At 43.4% G+C, this 12,701-nt stretch overlaps 1 protein-coding gene across 2 annotated transcripts in view; it reads right to left on the bottom strand.

Moving 5' to 3' along the window:
- Positions 1–1,162: 1,162 nt before the first annotated feature.
- Positions 1,163–12,701, bottom strand: part of Kng1 (kininogen 1) — a 29,926-nt gene continuing 18,387 nt past the window's right edge. Inside the window, exons 8-11 of one of the 2 annotated variants that reach the window (XM_028875205.2) lie at positions 5,802–5,909; positions 5,619–5,705; positions 3,698–3,775; positions 1,163–1,377 (exon numbers count right to left, since the gene is read on the bottom strand). In XM_028875205.2, coding sequence (XP_028731038.1) covers positions 1,300–1,377; positions 3,698–3,775; positions 5,619–5,705; positions 5,802–5,909 — 351 coding nt within the window. In that variant the 3' untranslated portion in view covers positions 1,163–1,299. Of the gene's footprint in view, positions 1,378–2,567; positions 3,776–5,618; positions 5,706–5,801; positions 5,910–12,701 lie in introns of those variants that run through there. The other variant, XM_028875203.2, reaches the window with a different exon arrangement.

The raw sequence follows: 12,701 nt of genomic DNA on the forward strand, positions 1-12,701 counted from the left end.
TTGCTCATGATATTCATGATGTGGCTTCAAGTTTGTCTCCATTCAGCATGATCCTGCTCCTGAGCCTGACATGTGTAGCCTTCATTGTGTTGAGATATATTTGTTCCGGAGCTGTTGTTGTTGTTGTCGTTGTCATGTTTTGTTTTGTTTTTGAGACAGAGTTTTACTACACAGCCCTGGCTGACTGGAACTTGTTTTGTAGATCACCAGGATGGCTTCAAACTCATAGCGAGCCCCCTGAGTGCTAGATTAAAGACATGTGCTACCATGTCTGGCTCTCTCCAGGGCTTTTTTTTTTTTTTTAATTAAGGGATATTGGATATTGCTTTGTGTGGGGCTAGGGTTAAAGCTCCAGATGGAGTTGGGGTGAGGGCTGAATCTGTGGAGGGAGCAAGTATTTCAGGCAGGTCCTGGAATTGGGGGGTTCAAGTGCAGGGGAGGTTGGGAGCAGGGGAGCTCTGTCTGCGGAGAGACTGGTTGCTTCAAGTAGGTTCTTAGATGGCAGGCAGGGTTCCTCTGTGTAGCTCTGAATGTCCTAGAACTCTCTCTGTAGATCAGGCTAGGCTTGAACTCAGAGATCCGCCTGCCTCTTTCTCCCAATTGCTGGGATTCAGGTCGAGCCACGCTGCATGGCTTGTTTTTGTTTTTGTTTTTTTGGTGGGGGTGGGGGGCAGTGTTTTTCTATGTATCCCAGGCTGGTCTTGAACTCACTATGTAACCCAGGCTGACCTCAAATTCTCAGCAATCCTCCTTTCCCTGTCTCCCCTGTGCTGGTATTACAAGTATATGCCACCATGATCACTGGCCATTTTCTGATAACCAGAAGGTAGTAGACATCATATTGACATAGATTACTTTCTATTTGGGTACTTACTGAGACTTAGAAATATTAATAAGCAAGTCTAATTATTCCTAGCACTGGCTTGGTGAGCAGGAGCATGGTGAAGAAGAAAGAGAGAGTCCTTAGACACTGCAGAAGTTCGACTCTCCACCCCTCCACTTAGCACCCGTGGGGTCTCAGTGGGAAGGAAGTTCATCTAAGGATTCCTGTCTGACTTAGAATGTTCCACAGTGGCATGGTAAGCTTCTGTGGCCTAACTCAAGTTTTGATGACAGCTACAATGTGCTACAAGATAGGTGTGGCTGAAAGGAGACCACTATGAACTCATCAAGTCTGAATTTTATTTCGCCCAGGAGCAGAGTGATGAAGGGACATTCTTCCTTGTTACATGTATCCCATGATTCTTCTGGTCCTTCCACTCGGGGTCGCTGCTGGGGCTATTGTGCCGAGTGTGAAGATTAGGCCTCACTGCCAGGCGGTGGCGCTGCCCCTGCCCCCGAGGGTCTGCCCTTGTACTCACAGGCGTTTAGGAGCCTCTGTAAGTATAGCAAAACTCTGTTAATTTGACATTTCTGCTCAACGCTTGCAAAGCGATGAAGCCAGTTGACAAGGTGAGAATGTTTCCTGATGTCATTGGCTCTTTATTTTAAAATGTAGACAATATTTGAAACGAAAGGAACACTCAGGGCCCAGATGCTTCCAGTAAATTCAAACAGCAGCATTTACAGACTGGCTGTTAAACTGTTAAAAGCCACCCCCCCACCCCCACCCCCACCCCGCACATCACTTTATTGCATTTTGTATATATTTTGCTTTTTCTAAATCCAAGGTTTGCAGCGAATCTGCAATCAGGAATCCCTTTATATCATTTGTTCAGTGGTGTGGGGTCACTTCCTGTCTCTTTCACATTTTGGTAATTCTTTTCTTTTAAATTAATTATTAATTAATTTTATGTATATGAGAGCTCTGTCTGCATGTACAACTTTATGCCAGAAGAGGGTATCATATCCTGCTGGAGATGGTTGTGAACTATCATGTGGTTGCTGGGAATTGAACTCAGGACTTCTGGAAGAGCAGCCAGTGCTTTTAACCACTGAGCCATCTCTCCAGCTCCAGTAATTCTTAGAGTATTTCAAAACTTTTCATTTTTTATATGTGTTTGATTGTTTATGATCAATAATTTTTTTTAAAGATTTATTTATTTATTATGCATGCAGTGTTCTGTCTGCACGTGTGTCTGCATGCCAGAAGAGGGCACCAGATTTCATTACAGATGGTTGTGAGCCACCATGTGGTTGCTGGGAATTGAACTCAGGACCTGTGGAAGAACAGCTAGTGCTCTTAACCTCTGAGCCATTTCTCCAGCCCGATCAATAATATTTTTAACAAGCTGAATTTGTTCTTTGACAATTTCACTTATATATACATATGTATTCATTTACATATACATATATATTTCTATATGTACACATATATATTGTTCTTTGAAGTTTTCATATATAATTTTGTTGTTCTCATACCCCACACCCTGTTTTTTCCCTCCCATACTTGTCAGTGCCCCTCCCCCCTACAGGCCCATGTCTCATGTTCAGGTTTTCTGTCTGTCTGTCTGTCTAATGACCACTGGAGTGTCTCAGTGGCCATGGGTATGGAACTTTCCAATGGAGCCTGGTGGACTCACCAGTGGGTACAAAAAGCCATATTGTTGCAGGATATTTGATCACACTCTGAACCCCAAGATTTCATTTCTTATTGGAAAAACCTGTTTCTAGTTGTGGTGTGACTCAGCCATAGCACACACCTTTAACCCAAGAGCTTTCTGCTTAAATAGTGTAAACAGGATTAAATAAAGTCAACCATAGGTCGAGAGGTGGAGCAAGCAACCAGTTGACAGGAAGTGAGCATAGGATTATTAGTAAGAAACCATAGAGAGAAGGAGTCAGGAGGATGGACAGAGAGATGCAGAGGAAGTAGAGGGGAGGGAGAGTGAGTTGGAAGAGACTTATTTGAGACAAGGAGAGAGGACAGGTTTTCTGGGACAATGGTGGAGGAGAAATGTCAGCTGGGTGCTTTCTTTGCCTCTCTGAGTTAGCAGGCTGTATAAAGCTAAGAAAGAGCGTCAGCAAGATCAAAATCAGAAAAGTCTCCCATTTCTGTGGTTAGATCCTTTGTACCAACTGGCCTCCATGGGCGTCCAGGACACGTGTGGAATGTTGCTTCTGGAAAGTCAGATATCAGCTTAAAGGAAAGGCTATCTGGTTGTACATGGATATCAGGGATCAAATAATCATCAATCTCTGCGACATATGGTTGTGTGGTAGCCACCACACTGTCAATTAAATCTGAGTCCTGGAAGCCAGAAGGGGTAATACTTGGCCGAGCTGGGGGAGGTCTAGGGGTGGTTCCCGCTGTCCTCCCTTGGGTCTGTGCAGAGGATGTAGTACTGTCTTCAGAAGAGCTTGCCAAAGGCTCTGTTCTCTGGTCAGTGTGCTTTCCTTTGTTTTTGCCTTCATTTTTGTGTTTACCGTGGCCATGACCATGACCATGCTTATGACCATGTTCCACTGTATGTCCATGGTCAAAGCCATCTTCCCTTTGGGGTTTAAGAAAATCATATTTAAGTTGATGTCCATGACCAAGGCCATGTTGTTTCTGATGTCCATGGCCAAGGCCATGTTGTTTCTGATGTCCATGGCCAAGGCCATGAATCTGTGGGGGCCAATGGCCTTGGTCATGCCCATGCTTTTGGGCATGGTCAGCCTTATTCTTTGTTTGTCTTTCATGCCCGTGAGCGGGTCTTTGTTCATTTTCTGGATTCTGCTCTTCTTGCACCATGGCAGTATAGGGCGGACTTACAGTTGTTCCTGCTTTTGTTTCTTGTACTGAGATGACTCGGAAAGGTGAAAAGCCTGGAGGCCTTCTCATCATTGTAATCTAAACGGGAAATATTAAAATGAATATATCATGTTAGAACCATGCTGTTCATGAGGGCAGACTAAGAACCTGATGATGCCATTTTGGTTTGCAATGGGGTGATTCTTTGCCGGGTTTTAAATACTATATTAATTTTCTATGGAAATGAATTAACGATATTGTTTCTCTTTTGATTGTTCTTAAAATTTGTAGACTTCGTTTGTGGTACTGAAGATTGAACTCAGGGCCATTGTACATATTGGGCAAGTACTCCATCATTGAGTTACATCCCCAGCCTTGCCCAACTATTGTTCTTAACAATATCCAAGGCTAAGAGTTTTTCTTCATTTGGAAAAGCTGGGTGGGTGGTTGAACTACATGATAGCTCGGGTACACTGTTGGATGACTGATACCATTTCTATTACAAGAACATTGCTGTTCTTATCCTTAAAGGCCCGAGCACCTTCACAGCTTCACTTTGTCGGCTGAACCACCACAGGGCTTGCTCACAAAGCGTGGTCAGAAGGCTTTTTACAGTGTGTTAGAGATAGTATACAAGTGACAAGGGTCTAAACGAGAAAAAGAGAGGTGGCCACTTGCACTAAAGTGTGGCTCTGTGGGTGCTCTCTCTCCACTTCCACTTCACCACCTGTGAGAAGGCGGCCGTTGAAGCCAATGCTCAGAGGTAAAAGAACTTTGGACTTCAGAGTCAGGCAAGCTCTTCTAGCAATCAGGCTCATGATGGAGATGGAGGGCTCTGATCTGACCTGCACTCAATGCTGTACAGACTAACTTCACTTTTCTGCAAAATAAAAATAACAGCACCTGCCTCTCAGGGTCCCAAGGACTGGTGGAAATGTATAAAAAGTCTGCTGTGCAGAGCCTGGGACAAGAGACATCGTGATGTTATTCACTCTGGAGCCTCACAGCATTTCAAATCACCCCCCCTCCCCCCCGCCCAGAGCTAAGGACCAAACCCAGGGCCTTGCGCTTGCTAGGCAAGCACTCTACCACTGAGCTAAATCCCCAACCCTAAACATCCTTTTTATATTTATTTATTTATTTTTTTTTTTTTTTGGTTTTTCAAGACAGGGTTTCTCAGTGTAGTTTTGGTGCCTTTCCTGGAACTCACTCTGTAGATCAGGCTGGCCTCGAACTCACAGAGATCTACCTGCCTCTGCCTCCTGAGTGCTGGGATTAAAGGTGTGCGCCACCACTGCCTGGCCCTTCTTTTTTGTTTTTTTGAGACAGAGTTTCTCTGTGTAACAGCTCTGGCTATCCTAGAACTCACTTTCAAGACCTCGAAAGAGAAATTCACAGAGAAATGCTTGCCTCTGCCTCCACATGGCTCGCATTTCAAATCTTAGTGTTCCATCTTTGACAACTAACAAAGCGTGAGTCACATGGGGCGTTCTTTAAAGCCCTAAAAGGACGATGCAGAGTAATGCCTTACAGACTTGAATCATGTGTGTGAAACCCCTGAGGACCTTTTAAAAGTGCAGGTTAGGATTCATTAACTGTGGAAGGGGAGTGAGTACACATTTCTCACGAAGTCCTTGAATGTACAATGCAGAGCACACCTCAGTTTAATAAGGTGTTGGGGCTGGGGCAGGCTCCTCACTGGGAGCCCCAGAACTTCCAGGGAACACTGACAATGAGTTAAGTGACCAACAGGTTGCCTGTTCTCCTTTCCAGCCATAAACATCAAGATCAGCAGAGAAACGTCCGACTTCTTCCTATTTTAAAAAGACAGCTTCTCCTCCCCCAGTGTATTTCAGTAATGACGGGTTTTCAATACGCGGACACGGTTTTTTGGAATAGGCAGAACTGACTCCAAGCTGACCGAAACTGAATGAGTTCCTACCATATCTAACTCTTGGCACTTGACAGTCGCATCCGCTATGTTCTCCCAAGGCTTCAGGTACACGTTGGCATTGCAGTTGAGACTTTGCTAATCAGGAAAGCAGAAGCCAAGAGGAAAACCGTTAGTCACGAGGCGCCTGAGCAGGTGATTCTTAGAGCATCACGCAGGCTCAGTGCTACTCACCCCGGCGGGCTTGGCCTCACAATTGGCTGTCAGTTCTGTGTTGCTCTCCTTGGAACACTCAGTTTCTCTGGCTATGAACTCCATAGTATATATCATTCCACTCACCACCTGTAAAGTTAGTTAGAACAAAACAAGTGTTTAATAAGGATTTGTATAATAAATCATACTTTTTTACTCCGATGAGTTTAAAGTTAGAACCTTGAAATTTTAATTATATATTGATCATCTTAAATAGTCATACTCCTCAGGCTACCAACATCTGATACAGACTTTCAGATTGTGTGCATATCTAAGATTTCTAGATATTAGTTGGGCTAAGTTCCTTTGCTGAGGAGAAGAAAAGCAGGCTACACTGTTTACTTTAATATGCACATATCAATTTTAATGTCCAAAGGCTACAGACTGCACTCACCAGTAACTCAGGGCTTAAGTTACAATACAATCTGGGGTATGGAATGCAGCCTTAAAATATCTTCTTTAACATTGTTTGCTGTCTTGCTGCCAAATACTGAATCCATAAATTCTTATGTAGATTAAATTACACAATTAGGAAAATATTTAGATTGTCTATTGTTTCTCTTGTATTTTTAATGTTGAGAAACCTCTTAAGTGTTTTTTTTACTTTTCATTAATTAATTAATTAATTAATTAATTTGAGTATACTGTGGAAGAGGGCATGGGTTGGAGGGGAAGAGATGTCTTCCTAAATTTCTTCTTTTGTAGGTGTGGGATTTGTGACTTGGGGAAGGAGAGCAGTTGCAGTCAATCCAGACTTGCAGGTGGATGGTGGATCCAGCCTTTAATTCAGCAAGATTGAGTGAGTGATTTGGAGGCCAGCCTGTTCTTTGCGAGTTATGTTTCCAGGACAGGGGCTCACTTTCCCATTGTGATTATCTTCTTCTCTCATGGCCAGGGCCTTCAGAAAATTATCCTGCAGTTCCTTACCAGCACTTGTTAGTGCCCTTGCCACGTGACTTGTGGCCTACTGGCGTTTTCACATGCTGCTTGTCATGGCGGCAGCTGGCAGTGTCTCCTCTTAAATGTTTAAACTACTTATTTGTTTGTTTGTTTGTTTGTTTGAGACACGGTCTCACTATGTAGCCCTGGCTGGCTTGGAACTCACTGTATAGACCAGGCTGACCTCAAACTCCCTGAAATCTCCCTGCCTCTGTCTCTCCAGTGCCAGGATTAAAGCCACGCCCCACCATGCTCAGCCTGAGATTTATTTATCCTGATTTTATATGTGTGGGTATTCTTGCATATACATCTGTGCAACGTATGGGTGCAGCAGTGTCCTGAGAGCCCAGAAGAGGACATCAGATACCCTGAAACTGCAGTTACAGAGGGTTGAGAGCCACCATGTGGGTCATGAGAACTGAACCCGGGTCCTCTGTAAGAGCAGTCAGTTCTCTAAGCCCCTGAGCCATCTCGGCAGCCCTCCCATTTAAGTATTTAGTAACGGTTTTAATCACGACATGAAGTTGTCTATAAACAGTTGTCTATAGCCCAGCTTTGTGATCTAATTATTTATTGTGGGATTGAAATGCGTGTGTGTGTGTGTGTGTGTGTGTGTGTGTGTGTGTGTGTGTGTGTTTGGAGCATTACAAAGCTACTGAAAAGAACGCATCTATATGTAGTGACCTGGAAGGGCAGCTCTTACTGAAAAAGAGGGGACTTACACACTGATACTACAATCTCATTTTGTAAAAAACAATTGAAACCTTCTGTAGCTCTTTATGCTTTTATTGTTTGATCTTTGTTGTACTGGGGATGGGTGCTAGGACCCTGTCAGGGATCTACCATTAAGCTATATTCTCCAAGTTTTTAATTTTTATTTTTTTATTTGAGGTATAACCTCATTGTATAACTCAGAGTTGCCTGGAACAAGTGGTCATCGAAACCACCTACCTTCTGCCTCAACCTTCCCAGTGCTAGGATTATAGGTGTGAGCCGCCATCCTGGCCTCCTGATGCTGACGGCTCAACTTGATTCAGAGCTTGGGGGAACAAATTCAACACGCCCAGGACGGTCTTAAGACTGCATCCACACCACCACCACCAGTGGCCTTCTGATCAAGGTTTCCAGTGCATGAAGTTGAAAGCCTCTGTGCCCAGGTTCATTCCTTTGTGTGTTTTTTTTCCCCAGTAGAGAACACTGTATGTCAATATAAATTCCAAATGTATTTGAAAATTAAAAAAAAAATGACTAATGAGTAAATACTCATCAGAACCCAGGATATGGAGGGGCATTCCTAGGAGAAAGGGTGGGAGCAAGCCTAAAGGAAATATTTAAATGGATAGATGATGATGAGAATAATTTCTCAAAAATCAGAGCAAGTGGCTTAGCACAGTGGTGTATGCTTTCAGTTTCAGCGCTTGCGAGCAGAGACAAGTAGATCTCTGTGAGTTTGAGGCCAGTCTGGTCTACATAGTGAGTTCTGGGCCAGCCTGGACTATATAATGAGCTCCTGTTTCAAAAATAAAATGAAAACAAAAGTATTTAGGAATATATCTAACCAAAGAAGTCAAAGACCTCCACAGTGACATTGTCAAGATATTGGCAAAGTAAATTACAGAAAACACTAGACAATAGAAAAATAGTCCATATTCCTGAATAGACAAAATTAATATCGTGACAATGTCTATACTACCCAAATTAATATACATAATTAATGCAATGCCCATAAAAGTTCCCATGTCATATTTCACAGGTTTAGAAAAAGAAATAATACAAGAATTCATATGGAACCCCAAAAGAGTGAACGACCAAAACAATCCTGAAGAGCAAGAACAATGTTGAAGGTATTGTGGCTCTTGACCTCAAATATATGTACTGTAGATACAGGGACAGCTACAACTGCCACAAAACAGACCAACAGCACGGGAACCAGACCCAGAAACCAACAGATGGGACTGCGTGAACATACAGTCTCATACAGCAAAGGAAACAGCAGGGCACACACAGCTCACAGCGTCTGAGGTTATCCTTACCGGCTGCCCATGAGACAATATCCAGAACTTACAAAGCGTGGCAGATGTTCAATATCAAGGGAATAAAACTGTCAATCAACAAATAGGCAAACAAACCTACAGGCAGTTTTTAAAAAAGAAACACAAATGGCCAATAACTATTTTAAAAAGTGTTCAGTATCCCTACCCATCAGGAAAATGCAAATTAAAACTACTTTCAGAAAACACCTCACCCCGCTCAGAATGGCTACCATTAATTAATCCAACAACCAATGATGTGAAGAGATACGAAGAGAAATGAACCCTTATTTGCTGCTGGTAGGGATGAAAATTAATACAGCCGTTAAAGAAATCAGTTTGAACATTCTTAAAAAAATAAAATAAAATAAAGTAGAACTACCATACAGCCCATCTATTTCACTCTGTGCCTATGCCCAGAGAACTCCACACTCTACCATAGACATTTATACCCTCGGGTTTGTTGCTGTTTTATTCATTACAGCAAAAAATTGACATCAATCTAGTTGTTCATCAACAGATGAATGGATAATGAAAATTTAGTATATATATATATGTGCACTGGAATATTACTCAGCTCTGAAGAAAAAAATGAAACAAAAAATTTGCCAGAAAATGCATGGACGTAGCATGTGGAATGAATATTAAACAAGGTCCCACACTCTCAGCAAGAAATTTATCACGTTTTCCTATGAGGAACCCAGGTAATAAAACACATAAATCAATGTACATGTGAGTATAGTCTAAGAAGAAGAAAAGAGAACAAGAAAGAGGATATAAAGCTAATTGTTTTCTTAGTGTTAATTCTGTCATGGACTTTTTGATTTTGGTGATGAGTAAGTACATAAAACACAGTTGATACTGAAAATGTAAAACAATGTAAGCTTCGCAGCTTCTGTTTTGATGCCAATTATGTTTGCTAAGTTCATTTAATTATTTGGGTGTGGTTAATTTTGGTTTGTGATGTTTTTATTTGTTTATTAAAGTTTGTTAAAAATCATAAGTTAACACAATAAACTAAGTGGAAAGGCAAATGGGTAAAACTGAGACATAGGATAAATACTGCCATGAGCATAAAGCCCAACGTTGAAAAATGGACATGGGACCTGAGTATCTCAGAAAAGTAATTACAGCGTGCACCAGTCTGAACAAGGCTTAATGTTGCTAAAAAGCAGAGACAGGTGCTGTGAGAAAGCAGAGTAACATCATCCTCAGTTGTCCACACCAGCAAGGACTGAGGGCATGCAGACACCCACTGCTGGTCCAGTGCACATTTGGTCCCTGCCGGAAAGGGTAGAATCAAGACCAGATTGTTTTTTATGACCTCCTACCTCAAGGGCTGGATCCTGGCTCCCTTGTTATGAGGTCCTATGCTGTGGAATAATCCTTTTGTTCACTGTGAATATGTATTACTCTAATTGGTTAATAAAGAACTGGCTGGCCAATGGCTAGGCAGAATTTTCAGGGCAGAGAGAACCCTGGGAAGAAGGGCAGAATCTGAGGAGACTGGAGGAGATACCATGAGACAGAGAGAGCAAGATCGGTAGTAGGTACATGAGGTAAATGAGCCTCAGGGCAGCACATAGATTAATAGAAATGGGTTAGTTTAAATTATAAGAGCTAGGTAAAAATGAGCCTAAGTTATCAACTGAGCATTTATATTTAGTATTAATTCTGTGGGGTTATTTGGGGGAGCAGTTGGTGGGACAGAACTGATCAGCAGCAGTCTAAACAGAAAAGTCTGCCCATAGTTTTCTCTCCGAGCACAGAGTTCATTCCTAAATGGTTCTTTCTTTCCTTTTTTTCAAGACAGGGTTTCTCTGGGTAGCCGTGGCTGTCCTGGAGCTCACTATGTAGACCAGGCTGGCCTCAAACTCACAGAGATTCATGTGCCTCTGCCTCCTGAGTGCTGGAATCAAAGGCGCGTGCCACCACCACTCTGCCCTCAGCTCCTTTCTTGAACCTACCTGCCATCTCTCCATTTGGTTTCCTTAACACTCACATGGGAGTTTGCATCGAAAGTCTCAGGTGTGTACAAGTTGACTTGGGGGTTAGTTCAGTGTAGAAGCCCAAGGCCTTGGGTTTGGTCCCCAGAACCACAAATAAACAAATCCCTCAAAATTAGATATATACAAATTCTTTTACAGTCTTAGGACTTATGTTAAAAGGAACATTCTCAAAACTGTGAACATAGATTTTCAACATTTGTTCATCTGAGCAGAGATGGGGCACAACATCCCCAGCCCCAGGGAGCACCATCCCCAGCCCCAGGGAACACCATCCCCAGCCCCAGGGAGCACCATCCCCAGCCCCAGGGAACACCATCCCCAGCCCCAGGGAACACCATCCCCAGCCCCAGGGAACACCATCCCCAGCCCCAGAGAACACCATCCACAGCCTCAGGGAACACCATACCCAGCCCCAGGACCAGCAGCAGTGGAGCTAGAGCAAGTGACAGGAAGTGACAGGGAGTGGCAGAAACCTTCCTCACTAAGGGTGGTGGTTTAGAGCTTGGTTTTACAATTATCAATCCAGTTTGGAGTGGATGCACACTCTAATAGGACTAAACAAATAACAGCGAGGCAAGTTTAGGCAAGCTTAAAACTATACAAAACATCTTTAGCAACTTAGCAAGATCTCTGTGAAGAGAGTGCATGGCAACAAGTTCCTCACGGCTAATTGATTGCCTGGAAACTGCTACGTCAAAGGCTGCTTTGAATAATCAGGCTAAGGATCAAGTGGATATTTTCAAATGAAATCCATCCTGTATTCTAGTAGATTTGGCAGCTAGCTGGAGGGTTGTCTGCTTCCTGGTCCCTTGGGCTCACGTATTATCTCACAGCGTTCCCTTGGCACCCTTCACACACACACACACACACACACACACACACACACACACACACACACAGGGGTGGGGAGGGGATGGGGAAGAAGGGGGATGAATGAGGGGCAGCCTCCTAGACCCCAAGCTTTGGGTGCGCAGTACATGACACCCAATTCTGACATCGCTAAGAATGAAGGAATTTCATAGGACAGCAGACATGTCAGGCGGGAGGTAAAGCTGGCACTAGAAAGAGCGCAATAAACCAGCAGTCCCTTCAAAGGAGCTGGCATGGGTCACGGGACAGTGAAGGCAGTGAGGCCCTGCACTGTGGGGTAGGAGTAACACACCATACAGAGAGCAAGGATCCGTTGAGAGTTATCGTAATAACATTTGTTTACCCTTTTTGGTCGTAAAACTGAGGAAATTAGAAAGATGAGAATAAATAGTCCATGACACCACTCCTACAAACCACCCCCAGGAACACACCAACACTACACCTATTCATCTCTTTTCAGTATTGCTTTCTGTACGGCACAGTGGGGGAGCATAACGCGGATTCACTTTTACCTTCTGCTCTGTATTGAATACTAAAGCACGAGACACTCCCCCATCGACCACGCCTTACAAAGACGCCTTTAAGTTTCTGCCTAACGCTCCACTGTTGGGATCTCCTAGGCTTCATTTAACCATTTCCCCATTGTGGATCCTGCTATCATTAGTGTGTGTGTGGTGGGTGGGGTGGGTGTGTGCATGCCACGGCATGCGTGTAGAAGTCAGAGGGCAACTCCGTGGAATCGGATCTCTCCTTCCACTTTTATGTGAGTTCCAGGCATGGAGTTCAGGCTGTCAGGCGGGTGTAGGAAGTGCCTTTATCACAGGAGCCATCGCAATGGCCCGAGAGTTTGACAGCTTACCACATCTTTTTGCTCTTATAATTGAAACGACAATGACTATGGTTGTGTATGAAGTCTCTTGTTTCAGATTCCTAGAAATCCAACTGCTAAGCCAAAAGTATGAACTTTTAAGTGAGAATTTTCTTACGAGATTACAAAGATCATGTTGGATTCTGTAACAGCTTGGTTCTATTTT

The sequence above is a fragment of the Peromyscus leucopus genome, chromosome 12 (assembly GCF_004664715.2).
Source record: "Peromyscus leucopus breed LL Stock chromosome 12, UCI_PerLeu_2.1, whole genome shotgun sequence".
Taxonomy (NCBI): Eukaryota; Metazoa; Chordata; class Mammalia; order Rodentia; family Cricetidae; genus Peromyscus; species Peromyscus leucopus.